The following is a 13,434-nucleotide window of genomic DNA, read 5'->3' as shown; positions in this document are numbered from 1 at the left end:
ATCCATTATCCATATTGTAAGGCCCTGTATGTCGGCATCAGTCAGTCTGCAGCTGGTTCAGAACGCTGCAGCACGTCTTTTAACTGGCTCACAGAAGCATCTTCATATTCAACCTCTTCTGGCTCCCTGTCTGACACTAGATTGAATTTAGAATGATTTTGTTTATTTGTAAAAGCCTCAATGGCCTTGCTCCATCAACTGACGACTTAGAGGAAACCGAACTTTTACTGTTGTTGGTCCCAAACTGTAGAATGAGCTGCCCCTGTAGATTCGAGAGGCTGAATCACTTCTGGTTTTGAATTCCCACCTTAAGACACACTTGATCTCTCTGACTATAGTCTGAAGTATTGCCTTTTATGGTAAACACATTGTGTTTTTGTGCCATCGTACCGTTTTAATTTTCATCACTCACACTCCACCTTCTAACACAAAGAGGAAGAGGTCCTCTATAAAAGATCAGTGCAGTGAACATTAGACAGAGTGACACTTCATCACTTGAGGTAAGTATTCAACACTGACTTTCAATTGAAATATGAAAAATACACTTTACAATGTTCATTTTTAACACTACTACTGTTTTAGTCGACAGAAATGGAGATGGCGATGCTGATGCTGCCTTTAATGCTTTGCCTGATGTTGCCTGCTCCATCAATGGTGAGATATTTTCTTGGATTCTTCAGAAAGTATTCATACTCCTCCATTTATTCATATGGTGCAATCTGATACTGACGATGCTCAAATTATTATTTAGTATTCAGAAAGTCGATACTAGAGATGGCACCTTAATGAGCGATGAATGGAATGTGTCTCAGATCTATGTTTGGTGAATAGGCTATTCAATATCAGCACAACTATTATTAAAGTTTGTTCTACAAAGTTTATAAAATGTGCAAAAGCGACCACCTGGTCTTAGATTTTGATGTAAAGTAATAATATATATATTATTTTTTGTAAAGTCCCTCCTTCCCGGATCTCACCAACTAATCAGAGTCTAGTATCTTCACGCATTGACCAATGAGATGAGATTTTCCTGTGAGGTCCAATGAGGAGGGAGGGGGAGGAGCTTGATCCTAATTTTGTAAAGTAAGAAAGGGCTTTCTGGTTAAAGTTACTTTCAAATTCCACATTCCAATCTCTCATCACTTTGCAAACTTACAGACTCTCACTTTCAGAGACATGCAGTGGCTCTGTAGTCGCAGTGTTGGGTCTGAATACTTGTATCCCACAGAGAGTTCTATTAAACTTTCTCTCATCTAGGAATCCCCTCAATCCAATCCAATTCCACTGAGCATGTCGGAGCAGTCAGTAGATGACAGGTACGATGGCTGCGCCAAGGAAATGGAGAAGAAAGTCAAAGACAAATACCTCCCCAACGAGATGAAGGAAAGTCTCTTCAAAAGTGCTTGGAAGAAAGCAGAATCATGTGCAAAAACCAAATACAAAACACGAAAGGACAAGGCATTGACCATATATCACCTCCAGGCAATTTGCGCGTACACAGAGGAGCAGCCGAATTTGTACCAACCGTTTAACGTAGCGGTGCGAACGGGTCGACCCAACTACGCCACCCCTGCCTTCCAATACCACACCCTGCACTACTGGCTCGTTTCTGCTCTCAAGATTCTGAAGAAGAACCTGTGCCAGACCACCTACAGGAGAACCAACGTTGTTTTCTCAGGGGCTGTCAACAATGAAATCCGCCTCGGCTCCTTCACCTCCACCAGCAAGAAACCAGACTTGCATCAGTTTGGAACGGAGACGTGTTTTCACATTGAGACCTGCTATGGGGGATACCTCAAAGACTATTCTGTTTTCGGCAAAATCGAGCGGGAAGTCCTTATTCCCCCTTACGAGATCTTCAAAATTAAGAAAATCGCAAAGGGCTCCTACAAGGCCATGACCAACTGTAACAGGGTCTTTGTTCTGAAGAGTGTAGGAAAACGCAGTAACCTCAACTGCAAGGCTGCTCGCTGACTTCATGATGCGCTATTACGCTAGACTGCAGGCGATTCCAAGCTTTATTCACTGATATAGGTAACTGTGTTGATGGCCACAGATTGGTGGTAAGACAAGAGTTTTAAAGTTGCGATGTGTCGAAGAAGCCTGAGGGCACTTTGGGCAATAATTGTTTTGAAAATAGTAGAGCAAAGAGGGAGGGGGGGCATGCGCTTAATGCTGGGCTATGGCTTAACTCATTAAAAGAGTACAATTCAAATAAAAATGTTGACATGCTGTGTGTGTTGTTCTGTTCTGATTTTGGTTTAATTTTCAGTTTCAAAAACAGTCAGTTTCTTTCTACATAACACGTACAAACGCTCGGGTGGAGTCAGGTAAAAATTTTCCATTTGAGGCTCGCTAAATATACACTTTTGTTTGTTGTTGTAGAGGCAAATCTTTAGTTCGTTAGTTTCTTCTTTGTTCTAAATTTTACCTCTTCTATGAATGACTGACACTGAGGCTGATTTTACGCGTGTGACAACATTATCCGTCGCAGCACGGTAAAATGACCGTGTTGCTCCGTCAGCCATCTTTTTTATTTCTTTTGAAGTCAAGTCAAAGAACAACAATCAACTTCTTCTTCGTGGGTAAAGACAATACACAGCGCCCCCTATGGCAAACATGCATTTGCTTTCTTTGTAAATAGCTCAATAATGAACAGTTTTTAAATCAAAAATATTACATATGAAATGTATCATTTCTTTTTAAACAAAATATAAAAGATATATGAAATGCAAATTAATATATATGAACATTAAATATTCAAACGTGTAGGCCGTATAAAATGGCGCTTACAGTTGTGCTAAAATGAACCACCATTGAAGTTGGTTTTCTGCTGATATTTTGAAGGTTTAAGACGTTTAAAATACTTGCGACCTGATATTTTCTATTACAAACAATGAAAGAGGGAGCCACGTTTGTTGAGGCTCCAACTCACTGGAGGTTTCTTAATGCACTTGTTGCATCCCAGTTCTTCACAGGGACAAGTTTATTCTCAGCAGCTGGTTTTAAAGTAACCTCACTTTAAGATAGTATTACTCAAGTAGAAGTACAGTATCGAGTAACTGTTTGAGCGTAAAACTTTGATTCATGTTTCAGTTGTGACATAAATGATGAGAAAAAAAACATGGGATAAGAAAATACCATAAAAACACAAAAATAAGTCATAGTGAAGGTTTAAGTGACACAAAACACCAAAAATATTCTACGTGTCAAAATGAAGACAGTTAAATGAGCTACTATTATGACTCAAGAGTACACATACTTCATTTTAAGTAAGACGTACTGTATGGAAAAAACTGCTTGCAAAAGTACAAATAAAGGTTGTAATAAAGCAAATAGTTGGATATTCAGATTAGTCTTGATTGAAGAGTATTTGACATTGCTGCCATCTACTAACCACACCGCGTACAGTTTACTTACTCCATCACACTAGGATTTTATTTACAGAGGCAGGTTAGATTAGATGCAGTACTGCACATATATGGTGCTGTACTGGAGAGAGAGAAAGGGGGAATGAGAGGAGAAGAAAGAGAAAGGAAAGAAAGAGAAAAAAGACGAAGAAACAAAAGGGACAGAATAGACTGTAAATATTTAAAAAACAAACAAATCCAAAGAAAAAAGAAATAAATGAATATTAACTCATTATTAATTCTAAACGCATGAATCACACCTCAGATAAAAGGACTAGATGCAGCCATATAAAAAGTATATTATTAGAGATTACTTGTGGCAAAAAAGTGTCAGGAGTAGTAGGAGTTGTACTTTTTATTCAAGTAATATCATTAAAGAAATCACAAGAATAAGTCCAATTCTAATTTTGAATTTGGTAGGAATGAACACTGGCTCTTGAGTTAAACTGCATTTTTGGGGATGTTTCCAAAGAGAGAAACGAAATCCACGGGTTTCCCCTCTGGCTGGGCGTCTGGACCGGGGCAGAAAGGAGGAGGGTTGAGAGCGCCGGGGTTCACGATGCCTTTGACGCCGTTGATGAAGCTGGGAATAAAACAATCAGAACATAAGAACTAGGCGGTTTCATTTACAGAGAATTAAAAGGCATTTGGAGATATTTGTGTCCATGTAAAAAGCGCTCTACATTGAGTCTGTTATGGCTATTCATCTATACTATTGTGGCTGGTTTGTACATAGAGCCATTTGATAAATAAATGTGTCGGCTTATGCAGATCGATTCCCTCAGAAACGTACCTCGCAGAAGTCCAGCCGTTTTCTTTGGTCTTAACCAGAGTGCTGACAGGAAAACATCCACTCTCAGTCACTGTCATCATGTATGGAGCTGGACAGAGTTAAATAAGTGAGTTAGATAACTGACACTACCATTGAAAATACTTATTTTAAGTGCGCTCTCTGACATCCATCTGGAGCTTGTCCTGTCCAGGTGTCGACCAGCACCCCCTCCCCTGGTCCGGACGAGGCCCCGATCACGTACTGCCCCGCCAGAGAGGCATCGGCGGGCACTCCCATGGGCTGGAAGCCTGTCAGCGGCTTCTTGGTGCACGTGTGGGCTTTGTCGTCGATCTCGTACATCACGCCCTGACGCACAAAGACGAGCACAAACGCAGATCGGTAAAGCCGCCAAAAATGATCATTTATGAGACTGAATAATTCAATACTTCACGACAGAGTTGTGCTTCTTAGACAAAAGGATATGTGTTTGTAGCTCTTCTCATTCTCAAATGAGTGAACTCTAAGTTGTAAGAGCAGTACCTCAGTGAAGAGCAGAAGAGCGTCGTAGGTATAGGACTGGTTCTGGAATGTTCCCACCCTGTACATGCGGATGCGCTCCTGCAGCGCGTCATATTCATATGGACTATAGTACCAGAGCTTCTCATTCTGTGTGGCCTGGAATAAAAAGGGAGATAGACATGGACATTACGATTTATTCGCATATTGATCAAAGAAGCAAGACTATTTATTTTGTTTCATGTGGAGCAACAACATCTCAATCATCTCAATCAAACATACAGACACCATTTTCTCCAGTCAGAAAAACTGCTTTTAAATCTTCTTAATCTTCTTAAATCTGTTTCTATCCAATATTCAGATTCTTTGGCAATGTTACACATAAAAACAATATTTTCATATAAAAACTCTCAATGAATGAAAAGTTGTAAGTCATTTTTCTTTTATTTATGCCACTTAAAAGCACTTTTAAATGTATGTTTGTATTTTCTCCCCAGTCACCTGCCTTAATGTCTTTATATAAATTCAACCTGGAAAGACTGCAGCACTTTCATCGCCACACCTCGCCAATCATCCAATAATCGCTTCATCTCAAGCCGCCCCTCCGTCCTCCACAACAGCCTATTACTGCAGCAGCATGCTACTGCTTCAGCCAATCATCACCCAGGATTCCCCTCTCAATATACTGCCTCGGCCGTTTCCCAGCTGTGCTGTGACCCTCCTCCGCCCCTCCTTCAGCTGACCTGGCCGCCTCAGACCTCCAACACCACCACCACCAGTGTCCGGACTCCGGGGGAAGACTTCTCCTTCATTCATTCATCACGCACATGTATTTCATATCGTTAACTGACTGTCCAACTAAACTCTTCTAATGCTGCTTTGTTTCTGTGATAATAAAAACCTATGGACCACAACGAAACCAGAAATCAACCAGGACTTAAACACTATAATGAGACTTACTACTGTGAAGGCTCCAGTCATCAGAGAAGGGCTTTCTAGATAAGACAAATAAAATGTGCAAATTATTAAAATGACAAATAGCAATAGCACCACACTGATGAATTAAATACTTACTGCAGGGTTGGGGCCTCCTTTCCAGACTGGCTCCCAGGCTGAGCCCCAGCAGACAAGCCAACACCAGCACGACTCTCATGTTTGGAGCTGTTCCAACTAACACACAGTGGAACGAGAGAACACACTCGCTTCCTTATATACAACTGACACACAGTATTACAGATCCAGGCTCCGGGTTTTGGAACGAGCCGTCCATAAACGGGACAAGCCCACAACAAAGCAAGGGCAGCACTTGTTAAACTGCAAGTAAAGATAAAAGTAATGGCTGTTTAGTGCTGAATGACTATTTGAATGGCCTGACGTGATTGTATTCTCTCATAAATTTGGGTCCAGTGACCTTGGTAACAATGTTTATTGTCAATAACCAGCCCTACGTCAGTGACTACTACTGCTACTATTGCGCATGACTACTATACAACGTTCCTAATTCCAACTATACTACCACTACAAGCAGTCCAGCCAAATTTAACACCCCTGTTACTTCTGATATCACTTCAGTTTTTATTCATACAAAGAGAAATGCATGCTACGCGTTAGTGCTCTAGGTCTGTGGTTCAAAAACCTTTTATGTCTCATGTACCCCTTGAGTCGTTCATATAATACTCCAAGTATCCTGTACTTCGAGGATCTAGCCAACTAAGATTATTCAATATTTAATCATGTGTTGTGTTCAAATTGAAGCTAAAAGACCTTTAAAATGAAGACACAATTAAACTAACTTTCCTTTGAAATTAATATTGTAATTGATTGTAACCATGTTTTACTTCCTTTTTTGAATCTGAAACAATTTCAGATTAGAGATCACCTCCTGCTAAATCCTAGTACCCCTGTGGGAAACACTGCTCTAGGTCAGTGGTTCCCAAAGTGGGGGTCACGAGGCCTTGGTCCCAAAATGATTTCAGGATGAAACAAAAAGAAAAATGTGACTGTTTTTAATATACTTTTGAGTGTAAAACAGCATATCATTTGTAAAATCCATTCAGATAATCAAAATGAACAGTTTAAATACATATTGACTTGATTTTAAAATGTTTTTCTTCCCTAAAGTAATGCAAGATACAATCACTTTATACAACAGGGGTCTCAAGTTTTTTACGTGTCAATTGTGGGGGTCCCTTCCCAAAACAGTTTGGGAACCCCTGCTCTAGGTCACAGTTACAAAACACAATGCTATCATAATTTTATTCCCTAGTGGTTACTGGCAAACCCTGGTAAGGATTGATGTCATGACTGGATTGGGATTGCTCTCCTTTGCTCCAGTGGTGAGCTCATTGTCATGTGTCTGCAGGTCAAAGGTGTGAACAGCAGAGTTAACTCCAACAAATCATTGTCATTTTCTCTTTTTAAAATCACTACTTTGTGTCATTTCTCAAATGTTCAATTTCACACTTCTTTTCCCCATTTTGTTGTGAAATACTTTATGTACTTTAGTTGTACAATTCTATGCCGGATTATGATGTAAATACTGTCATATGCATTTTTGTTCAAATTAAAATAATGATTACAAAGCCGAAGAACCAACAAGGCACAGAATCACATAGCACTCTAAAACGCTTTTTGCCCCACATGCTTATTTAGGCTAGGGGATTTAAAAGCAGCCAATAAAATGTTAGTTTTTGAATGTGTAATAGAATTGTAAATATGGTAATAACTGCAATAAAATTATTGGTATAAGAATGATGCAATAATCAAGTGTTTGAAATTATCTGCAAGGTTAGCATAAGTGTCACATTGTTCCCTTAATATCTGTAAGAGACTGTTTTATCAGAAATAAGGAGACAGTAAGGCGTCGAGAGGGAGGGGGGCCCTGGCGCGTGCAGGCTAACTGTGTGTCACTAAGAGCAGATGGCCTTGCACGCACTAGGCCTCCCCCACTTAGACAAAATAGTGTGATTCATGTGTCTGAGATGTATTGGAGGATGTAAAATGTAACTCCACCTCTGTATATGTTATATGCTATGGACAAACTAAATAAAAGGCTGTGCAGAAAATAACTCGTTGAGAATGGGTGCAGGAGAACCACGCTGCGTAGCTGTGGTGAACTGCAATTCTCCCTTGCAAGCCAACCAAAGTACTGATCTCTGTGTCGTTTCTTTCAAGTAAGCGTTCTCCAGAATTGGAAAACCAAGGTGTTAACCCTAATTTTCTGACATACAGATGGTCCTTCGAGCCGGATGACAGCTGATCTTCGTGGAGGGTGAACGGCGATTGGCGAAGTCTGTACAGCAACGAGAGAAGTCCACCTTCCAGTGGCCGTCCATCTCACCTCATTCTCCACGGAGACGGTTCGTCATCCGAGCCAGAGGAGAACGAGCGACAAGGACAGAGGTCAGATAACTTTGTGTGACAGAGTGAGACATATAAGCGCTATATGCATACTGGTTAAAGTACGAGCGATCAGGCTCAAGACAGAGTAGTCAAGACAGACGAACTGAACGAAACGTACAACCAAGCTCAAGACAGAGCGGTCAAGACAGACGAACTGAACGAAACGTACAACCAAGCTCAAGACAGAGCGGTCAAGACAGACAACATGAATGAAAAGTATGATTGAATGAATGAGAATTAACAACGTGCTATTTTGTAATTTTTTTTCCCTGTGAATCTGTGTGAGCATTGTTAATTCTATTAGGGTCAAAAGGCGTTAATCTGAGGAATCTAAAATTTGTCAACGGGTGTGAATCTTGAACACCTAGCTAATGTCCGGTGGTAACCAACAGGGGAGCCACTAGAAGCTTGACATTGGGTCCGTTGGCAGAGCACGTAGCATTTTCCCCAGACGACCAGACCACATAATGGCTGACCATGAGGTTACACCTCATTCAGTAAAATCAAGTGATAAAGACTTAAGAGATGTGAAATGGATGAAAAAATATTTCCCTCATAGCGTTAAGTACCTATCAAAATGGACAAAGAAATATGGATTTTCAGGGACTCTACATGTGGATAATGTAAATCGGTTAGTGGAAGCATTGAGAGCACGCGACCAGATGAAGGGACGGCCTAGAGAACGGCCCGGAAAACAGGTGGTAGCAGCACTAAGTTGGCTAAAAGAAGCAAAAACAAGAGTTCAAAAGATGACAGCACAGGATACAAAGGGAGAAACAGATTCTGGAGTATTTGTAATAGTAAAACCAGGTGATAACAGTGGAGAGAATTGGACAGCTGACTGGCGACTTAATGAAGGAGCAGCAGGGGGAGAAGAGGGGCCAGACAGGCTAGCAGAAGAGGAGAGACAGCGCCAGGACAGGCAAGCCAGGGAAGACAGGAAAAAAGCAGAAGAGGAGCGCCGAGAAAGGGAAAACAGGGAACAAAAAGAAAGGGAGCATAGAGAGAGAGAGAGAGAGAAAAAAAAGAGAGGCACAAAAACAGAGGCAGGAGGAAGAAAGGCGGAGGAGGGAGGCCGCACAGGGACAGACCAAAGATAAAGAACAATCAGAGATAGAGGAGGCACATTCTGCAGACGAAATACAAGACCACGACACTCGTAGTTTTGACTCATACACAGGTAACACAAATGAGCAGGCAGGTAGACCCCCACCATACAATCAGGGAACAAGCAGTGTACTGTACCCAAGTCTGGCCGACTGTGACACTGGCTCCATGCCTATATAGCCCAATAGTGCTAATCAGCCCCACTACGATCGAGCAAATTTAAGAAAACGTGATGAACTAAAAAAACCTGAAAGATACGGGACCAATGTGGAAGAAGGGCAATTTTGTCCCATGATTGAGGTCCCAGATGGACGAGGAGGGACACAACAAGTGTATCGCACATGGACAATGAAAGACGTAAGAGAAGTCTTGGAGGAAGTCCCTGACCCAAAAGTAAACATTGACAAAACCTTGAAAGTACTGGAGCTGATTATCACAAATCACAGATTGAATGGTGTAGAAATGGAGCAGTGTTTCAGGCGCGTGTTTGGGTTACAGTATATTCATATACAGGGAGATTGGACCCCGCTAACAGGGGCGACACCAACACCATTTACAGCCGACAGCATTGCAAAATTGTCACTGGGAGCTGATGGAGGGTTGTGGGGAAGGGCAAAGGTAGTGTATAAACGAAAAACTGACTATGCCGCCATACACAACACTAAACAAAAAGACACAGACACCGTACAGGAGTTCAGGTGCAAAATGACAGGGATTTTCAGAGATCACAGTGGTATCCCCGAGAGTGCAGATGTACAGAGTGCATATCAACAGCACTTAAAGAAGGCCATATGTGACGGGTTTAGACCAGCCATCAAACACTGGATTAGCAAGAACTATGTGCATATGACTACGGGGAGCCTAGATCAGTTTATGGAGCAAGCCATACATGCAGAAAAAGTGGAAAAAGAAAAAGAGAAGAACAGAGCAGCCACAGAAACATATGTCCTAGTTTCATCAGAGGCCCTGTCACAAAAAGGTTCAGGCAAAAAAGGCAAATCGGGGAGAAGGAGTAATGAGAAAAGAAACGGGGGGAGGAAAGACAATGACGAGGATGATACACAGAAGACTCAGGACTGGAGAGAGGGAAGATGTTTTGTTTGCCACTAGAAGGGACATTTAGCCAGGAACTGTTATAAGCGCAAGGCCAAAGGTGACAGTGAAGATGAAGAAGACAGTGAGGGACAGGCATGACTAGAAGAAAATTGTCAAGGAAATTGTTGTAAGAACTGCAAAGACAAAAAGGGAGAGTGTGCTGCAGCAGCAGGTGTTATCACAGGGGCAGAAGGGGAAGACAACACAGAGACAGAAATGTTTTTAAATATGCAAACAAAGCTGTAACAATTTGGACTGACAGTCAATATGCATACGGCTCTGCACATACATTTTGCAAGCAATGGAGCTTAAGAGGTTTCAAAACTACTACAGGGAAACCGGTAACCCATAGGGGATTACTTAAGAAATTATTAGAGAACATACATCTGCCATCAAAATTGGCCATTTGTAAATGTGAAGCTCACAAAAGGGGGACAGATCCCATAACACTCGGAAACAATCTGGCCGACGACGCCGCTAAAAAAGCAGCATCGGGGATAATTGTCATGTACACAGAACAACAGGAAGACACTGACCCTTTAGACATTTTGAAGCAACACCAAAATGACGCACCACAATCAGAAAAAACAGTATGGATCGCAAAAGGTGCACTTTTAAAAGACAAAGTGTACAGAGGGCCCGATGGTAAACCCTGGTTACCTAAATCACTTTTCATATGGGCTGCTGAATTGAGCCATGGGGCATGCCATGTCTCAACAGGAGGGATGGTGGCACTAGTTGAACAATATTACCACACCTATGGTTTCAATACGTATACAAAGAAATTTTGCAAGCTGTGTTTAATCTGCACAATGAACAATACTCAAGGAAACATGAGGCCAAAGAGGGGTAGATTCCCAGAGCCAAAATACCCCTTTCAAGTAATACATATGGACTACATACAATTAGACAAAGTACAAGGAGTACAGTACTGTTTGGTAATAATAGATGCATTTTCAAAATGGATAGAAATATTCCCAACAGCAACACCAGATGCCATGACAGTAGCCAAAGCAATATGTAAACATATAGTACCAACTTTTGGCATCCCAGAAATAATACGATCAGACAACGGCAGCCATTTTGTGAATGAGGTAATCTCAACGATGGCCACGAACCTCGACATCACCCTAAAAAATCACTGCTCGTTCCATCCATCCGGGACTATAAAGAACAAACTAGCAAAAGCTGTAAAAGAAACGGGAAGACCATGGCCACAGTGCATAGACTTGGTGAAATTGAATATGCACATGATGCCTGCAGAAGGACAGACACTCTCACCATTTGAGATCATACATGGCAGACCAATGCGACTTCCTGGACTAGCTGACGTACGAGAGAAAGAGGACAATATACCAAAGGACTTATCATGGCATATGAAACAGACAATGTTAACGAGAGAACTGTATAAAATGCACGAACTTCCGAACGATTCTACTGTATCCTCACAGCTGGTGAATATCGGGGACCTGGTGTTCATCAAAGCTGTGAAAAGGCCAAAGTGGAACAGTCCAAGGTGGGAGGGGCCATATCGAGTACTGCTGGCCACACCAACAGCTGTAAAGGTGGAGGCACGAACCACGTGGGTGCACCTGTCTCACTGCAAGCTGCGGGAATTGCCAGACCTGAACATCTCTGGACCCACCACGTCGAGTGAGTAAAACCGGAGAGACGCAGGACTTCTCTTGTAAGCTGAGACAACAACAGAGTACTACGGTGCGCAAAGTATCACTACTCTGCGACGATGAGTGGCATTTCCAATTCAGGGAAAAAAACCCTGGTCATCTTCAGCACGTTTGCCATCCATTGGGGCCTGGTGACCATCCTGGCGTGGACTCATGGTGCGGACGGCACTGACGACAAGGAACAGGTCGTATGGTCATCTGATCCATGTTCTTTTCAAAGCTCAGAGTCAACACTGCTCAAATTTTGTGTACCAGTGAATAAAGCTTATACCTTTCAAGTGCCATATGATAAGTTTGTGCATAGAAAAATCAAGTTGTCAGATCAAGCAGACATTAGAAATGACATAGTGTATGCTGTGGTGTTGCCAGGGGGGAACTCATGGGACAATGAGGTGGCTAATTCAGGGGATCAGTGGGTACCCAAGGCAGCATCAACACAGGCCAAAGTGTGGGCGGGCAGGATAGTCCTCATACAGACACCAAAACACTTATCAGTGACAGTAAACATGAAACACATGGAAAACATTACACAGTGTCCTTTATTTAAACTCTATTGGTACACTACCGGCAGAGACCCGTTTTGTTACATAAGCATCTGCGCTGTGGCAGTCCCAAGCAAAGAAACGGTTGTTCACACAAGGTTAACTACAGGTATCACTGCAATAGACACGGACACAATGGATTCATCTGACTATATGTATGCAGCAACAGGGCTAAATTCGACTGACAATGAATGGGTGCGACAGGCATTGGGGGTGGGCACAGCGGTGAGACAGGATTGCGTGGTATGTATGACAGCAATGCCCAAATTATTATTGGTAAATGCATTACCTGTAAATGAATCTTGTGCACACACTCTAGCGAGCAGAACAGGTGATAGGAACATGTGCACTACCTATCAAACAGCATTTCCAAAAGTAACCAGCAATACACAACCACCTATTTTTGCATTACCCACAGACACCACCTTTACCTGCTACGACATCACCACTTGCCAATCTAATGTTGCATGCATAGACGTTGGAAGGGTGCCTAAGCACCTGTGTAATAAGACTTTGGAGTTAAAAGGGAATGGCATGCTGACTATACAACGACAAGATGTATGGTGGTGGTGTGGAGGCAACATGTTACGAGGTCACATGGAAGCCAGCGGTACGGGGAGCTGTGCCTATGTGTCCCTAATATGGCCTGCCACGGTTATCACAGCCCCACAGGTACGGGGGACCAGGGGGAGGCGTGACACAGCGTCTTCACCTGTGGTCCTGTTACCTGTGGCGCCCGACACCACATACATGGATGCAATTGGCGTCCCAAGGGGGGTCCCTAATGAGTATAAATTGGTGGATCAAATTGCCACCGGGTTTGAAAACCTCCCACTGATATCAGCAGTATTCCCTGTAACTCCAAACAAAAATGTTGACAGAATAAATTATCTGCACTTCCAGAT

At 42.3% G+C, this 13,434-nt stretch overlaps 3 protein-coding genes across 3 annotated transcripts in view; 1 reads left to right on the top strand and 2 right to left on the bottom strand.

The window, feature by feature from the left end:
* The window catches only part of otub1b (OTU deubiquitinase, ubiquitin aldehyde binding 1b), a 191,379-nt gene that overhangs the window by 40,485 nt on the left and 137,460 nt on the right, over positions 1–13,434 (bottom strand). The gene's annotated exons all lie outside the window — the stretch shown is intronic.
* LOC306980734 (T-cell ecto-ADP-ribosyltransferase 1-like) lies at positions 598–1,974 on the top strand (the record flags this gene model as incomplete). The annotated part of the gene is made up of 2 exons (XM_079580163.1): positions 598–654; positions 1,258–1,974. 2 exons carry the CDS (start codon positions 598–600, stop codon positions 1,972–1,974), a joined length of 774 nt encoding a protein of 257 aa, XP_079436289.1.
* LOC306980733 (ependymin-1-like) lies at positions 3,852–8,033 on the bottom strand (the record flags this gene model as incomplete). Its single annotated transcript, XM_079580162.1, has 6 exons — positions 3,852–3,993; positions 4,204–4,291; positions 4,368–4,548; positions 4,723–4,857; positions 5,773–5,810; positions 7,928–8,033. 6 exons carry the CDS (start codon positions 8,031–8,033, stop codon positions 3,852–3,854), a joined length of 690 nt encoding a protein of 229 aa, XP_079436288.1.

This window comes from Gobius niger (genome assembly GCF_951799975.1).
Source record: "Gobius niger genome assembly, chromosome: 21".
In the NCBI taxonomy this organism is placed as follows: Eukaryota; Metazoa; Chordata; class Actinopteri; order Gobiiformes; family Gobiidae; genus Gobius; species Gobius niger.
This window is presented reverse-complemented; position numbering and strand designations above follow the sequence as displayed.